Source organism: Pundamilia nyererei, unplaced genomic scaffold, assembly GCF_000239375.1.
Source record: "Pundamilia nyererei isolate P.nyererei 1_Seehausen unplaced genomic scaffold, PunNye1.0 scaffold00053, whole genome shotgun sequence".
Lineage (NCBI taxonomy): Eukaryota > Metazoa > Chordata > Actinopteri > Cichliformes > Cichlidae > Pundamilia > Pundamilia nyererei.
The window spans coordinates 1,601,121-1,606,466 of record NW_005187454.1 but is presented as its reverse complement, the minus strand read 5'-3'; the positions used below and the strand labels follow the sequence as shown (position 1 = coordinate 1,606,466).

The following is a 5,346-nucleotide window of genomic DNA, read 5'->3' as shown; positions in this document are numbered from 1 at the left end:
TGTAAGGCACAAGTAGAATTTGAGCAAAGCAGGTACATGTTCAACACAAGAGGTCCAACGAGGGACTCTTGAGGAATTCCACATGTTGGCTTTTCTCAAATTCATCGTTATCAAGTGAGATGAAGTAGTGTCTATCATGTAAACATGACCTGAACCATCTTTTCCGCTCTATCCAGCAGTATTGCCTGTGATCATTTAATACCAAAACAGAAGATTTTGTCTCATCACTATGCTGTGGTATGGACAAATCCAGCCTGAAGGACATGAAAAAGGATGCTTTGCATTATAAAGCATGTAGTTGTTGCCTGAAATAGAGAGTTATTAATTATCTGAAGCAAATCTGGGGCTATTCTAAATGTGCATAATTCAAGATAACCTTAAAGACAGAAACTTCAGTTCGAGTGTGATGTACTGTAAGCAGTCAGTAAAGTTCATGTACAGGCATAGTTTAGCCATTAGATGTAATATGTTGTAGCAAAATGCATCATTTGAAATAAAGTCTGCTCTGCCTGTGTGTTGTTTCAGACATATACAGCAGAGTAATACTTACGTCATCATCTGTTCAAATATTATAAAGAAAACAAAAAGCATCCTGATGTCTCAAATGCTAATTAGAATAGATTTTTCCAACTTTGTCACACATAACAAAAAGTTGTCAAAAGAAGCTGAAAATGTGCAGAAAAAATCCTTTAACAACAGTCCTGGAAAGAGGATCTGATTTAAGAACCTTATTTCTATGAGGCACTAGTGCCATCCAGTGCACCAACATGCCCACTATCACAGTGGGGAAAAAATTAACAGTCAAGATGTTTGACCACAACCGAAAGATACCAATACATTTTGTTTAAAACAAAAGCAAAGGTAGGTGTTTTTTATTTTATCATTTTATCTACTTTTTGGATGTCTTTTAGACAAATGCTCCATTTGTCAACAGGAAGTGGTGAAACGTTTCAATTAGCTTGAACCATCTGCAAAGGAATGGTTTATTTAAAATAAACTGCCAGATGTTTCTTCCCCTCAAAAAGGCATTTTTCCTTCCCACTGTCACCAAGTGCCTGCTCCGAGGGCTTTAGGTGATTGTTGGGGATTTCTCTGTATTACTGCATTATTGGTCTTGAGGTGACTGCTGCAATTTGGTGATATATGAATAAAATTCAGTTTAATAGAAATCCAGCTTCAAAAATCAACTTCGTTTTTCACCCAAAGTTGAATGAATATAACTAATAATGATATTATTACTAATAATAATGATATAATCTCCCACCACTATTAATGATAAGATGAAGAAAAAGATGAAGAGGGGGAGAAAAAAATAATAATACCAATAGTACTAGTAAAGAAATAAGGGTAAACAAATATATAAAAAAGGGAACAGATAAATAAAGTTATGCATTATTATAAAATAGAGAGAATAATAAGGGGAAACTGGGAAATCCTGGAGCTAAGGAACTGTATCCGTAACCTTGGACACGAGGGTTGGTTCCGGATGATCCTCATTAAGAGTAGCCATGGTGATTTGGAGTGCATCACCCAAATAAATGTTATTATTGTTTTCTGTTCATTACTGTATATGATTCACATACATATCTTCCCACTTAACAAGACCAGCTGACTAACACAGTGGATACTTCCCCGGGTGGAAACAACCCCCACACCCTAACGAGGAAGTTTATTGGAGGAGTGGACATAATGGTCTAGTGGGTAGCTGGAGAATAAATATTAGTGACTTGGCTTTCCTCCCCACAACACCTGCTCCTGGGGATGTCCAGAGTGATGATGGTCAACCAGTAATCAAGGAGAGAGCTGGTAATGTTATACATTTGCCAGTTCAAACCCAATGAAATGTTGGCATTAAAAATAGATTTCTGGAGTTATTTCACTAACTTACTAAAAACAGCAAAACTAGAGCTAAGTGAATCAAATAGGTGACTACACATTTGTGCACAGATGGGTGCATTACAAAGGATGTAGATAGAGGTGTGTTGCTAGAAAATCTAATTCATTCTTGGCAGATGTAAAAGGCAGTCGACACGTGTTTACCCTGAGTCACGGCAACAGCACCACAGAGTCAACAGAGAGTACTGCTGCAGGGCTGAGGAAACAGCAGCGCTGTGAATCATAGATAAAGGGAAGCCCCTGGCTAACGCACGAGTTGAGCTCAGAGGAATTTTATTGAATCACCACAAGAGACTGGGCTCCGCTTTGGGCTCCTGATGCCCCACAGCAGGTGGCTGCTTTACTTTATACAAAAAAAGCACAAATCTTCTCTGACTCAGCTAGCCACAGACATGCATTCTTTTGTCTCCTCCGTGAGTTACTGTAGAGGCCATGTCGCTTTAAACTCACTATTTGTGTCTAGTCTGGAGGGAAATTTGTTTCTTCGTATAAGCTACACCAACTCCAATTATTTTCCGGGGAGTCAATTTGTCAGCTAGCTGCTCACAGATGTTTAAAAGTATAATACAAGGCTTCTATATACATCTTAGCCCCCATGTTTTTCATATTGTTAGTCACCAGTTTTCTATCCGCATTTCACAAATTCTTTTGGAATTAGACACAGCTCGTGTCCTACAGACGGGAATGGCTCTGACAAATGCACTTGTCTCCTTTGTGTTCATCATCTGCAGAAGACAGCACTCAAGAGACCAATGGGTGAGTTTTAGGACATGTTGGTTTTGTATTTTTCCCATTTCCTAAAAATACCAAATTTGTTTTAAAGGTAACAGTAAATATATTTGTGAACAAACTCTCTGTTGTTCAGCTTTTTGAGAGGTTTTCAAATGTGCTCATTGTTAAAAACTTTTTCTAAATACTTCTACTTTCATGTGAACTCTTCCAGTTTTCCAGTCTCTGTCATCCTCGTGTTCGTCTCTTCACCATCGCCCTGTCTCCTCTGTCTCTTCTCGCCTGCCTTCTTCTTTAAAACTTGCTGCGTGCCAGACCTCTTGCCATGCTCCTTAATACCCATCACCCCCTCCATTCATAGCCGAGACAAAAAAGCTGTGCAGCAGTGCAGCCGGACGCTCAGCTCGTTACCATGGTGATCTTTAACAATGCCACCCACAGCCAATCCATGCCGCCGTTCTACCACCGTTTAAATGAGCTTCAGACATTTCACACAAATGAAGGTTGCGGGAAAAATAGGTCAGTAGGGTTTCATAAGGTTTTGAACCCCCCCAACAGTACACACCCAGACACACCCTGCACACATTTAGGAGCCATAAGGAGCACACCTACTTAAACCCTGTTATATCTCTTGGTTCTCTGATAGAGTATGGATTCAGGAGGTTGAAGCATACGCTCATTCGAGTTAATCTTGTGATCTCATGAGCACAGTATGATGTAAGTAAAGAAATGATTGTGCTAAACCTCCAGTTAAAAGATATATTTCTCACGTGTAGTTTTTAGCACACACAAAAAACACAAAAGAAAAAACTAAAGACACTTTGTAACTTGGTGCCATTTCCATGTTCATTAAGTACATTTGATCTTTTTCATAGTAACACTTCCCTCTAATAAAAAGGTGGATTCAAATCATAATAGCAGAATATGTCACAGAGCACAACAGAGCGTCCAGATCCCCTCACTGCAGGCGTCCTTTAAATTGGCACCAATATGTACACATTTGTTATACAATATGTAGTATATCTGTAACATCCTTTACCTTTAAATGAAAAACTTACCAAACTACTCTCACACTGTGTCCTGTTAGTTTCAGTTTTTATACATACACACTGCAGCATAAGTCTAGTGTTATTGTTCTGTTTTGTCCACATATTAAATGCGGGCTTTTTTGTAAAATGCGGGATATTACCTTTCAAATTAAGTCTCATACACCAATTTTTGCACAGCAATGTTTGCTGTTAAAAGGACTTTCCATTTAAATGTTGTAAATGTTCAAAAGTTTTATAATAAAATGGCCCCAACCCTAATCTTGGTGGGGTTGGGGTAGAGTTTGGGTGATGTATGTGAGCACATAAACAGACGCGCAAAGAACTGCACCCGTGGATGAACTTAATATGTTTAAAGGTTCTTACTCGGACATGTGTATGATACACTTGTTAAAGAGTGCAAAGTTATTTTAATAACAGGAAACAATATGTAGAGCTCCACAATTATAGATCACAACATTTGGATAGAACAGGATTCAATACCCTAAATGTAAATCATATTTGTGATTCATCAGACAACTTTAAATATGTACTTTTTGTTGATGATAGCACTATTTTCCATCTTTATGTCCTGTTAGGTCAGCAGTGGTCTGCATGTTTATTTACTTAAGCACTGACGCAAATATGTACATGTGTATGTCTGCACAGAGCCATCGTGCTGTTGTAAAATACCTTATTAACTATTTGCGTTGTCGGAAAAGGGCAGCTTTATAAGATTTTCTTCTTCGTGCTACACTTTGGTTCGCTTTGATGTAACTGTGGAGGTTATTGTGATTTTATACATTCAAGACGAAAAAAATCAAAAACTCAAAGTTGGGAGCTCACCCAGTTTGAACATCATCATGGTGATGAGCAGCGTCCTCTGATATCTGGACCAAACCTTTCCAAACTCCATGGTAGAGCAGGCTGCTAATGTCAGTCTCATGCGATGCTGTCAGTCCACAGGTACTCCATTCAGCAAGATATGCGCTCCAGCTGCTCCAAAGTTAGCTGCTCGGAGCAGGCGCCTCCATGCTGGACCGCTAAGTGTGTATGTGCGTGTGTGTGTTTGAGAGTTTGTGTGTGAGTGTCGCAGGGTCGAAGTTGGAGTAAGCAGAGCGTAATCACCCCAGCAGAGAGTGAAGAGTGGAAAACGTGGAGTGGAGTCATGGATCAGACTGAACGGGTCACTTAACTCCCTGCTCGCTGTCTGCACGAGACAGCTATCAATGATAAAACCCACAGTGGTGTGGATTCAGCGGCTTGTTTTATGCTGCAAATAATAATTATTATGCTTTTTAAAATAGCATAAAAATGATTTTTCCATCAGTTGATTGGCTGATATGTCGTTTCTCTTCCATTAAAATTCCAACTTGAAGAACTTGGTGAGAATAATTGCAGAACTGGTATTTTGGGTTTGAATAGGACAAACCAAAAATGAACAAAGACTTTTATGAGGTAAATGCAAAGTCTGGAGCACGAGAAGTCCAAAAATTAATATAGTTCAGAAAAGTATAAGAATCAAGAAGAATATTCAATTCAATTTTATTTGTAGAGCGCCAAATCACAACAACAGTTGCCTCAAGGCGTTTTATGTTGTCAGGTAGACCACCACAATCATATGACCCCCTATGAGCAGCACTTTGGCGACAGTGGGAAGGAAAAACTCCCTTTTAACAGGAAGAAACCTCCAGCA

General features: G+C 39.1%; 1 protein-coding gene across 1 annotated transcript in view; it reads right to left on the bottom strand.

The window, feature by feature from the left end:
* The window catches only part of LOC102200958 (crumbs cell polarity complex component 2), a 28,741-nt gene extending 24,037 nt beyond the window's left edge, over window positions 1–4,704 (bottom strand). The window contains exon 1 of the mRNA XM_005733604.1: window positions 4,497–4,704. Coding sequence (XP_005733661.1) covers window positions 4,497–4,596 — 100 coding nt within the window. The 5' untranslated portion in view covers window positions 4,597–4,704. The remainder of the gene's footprint in view (window positions 1–4,496) is intronic.
* Between the last annotated feature and the right edge of the window lie 642 nt (window positions 4,705–5,346).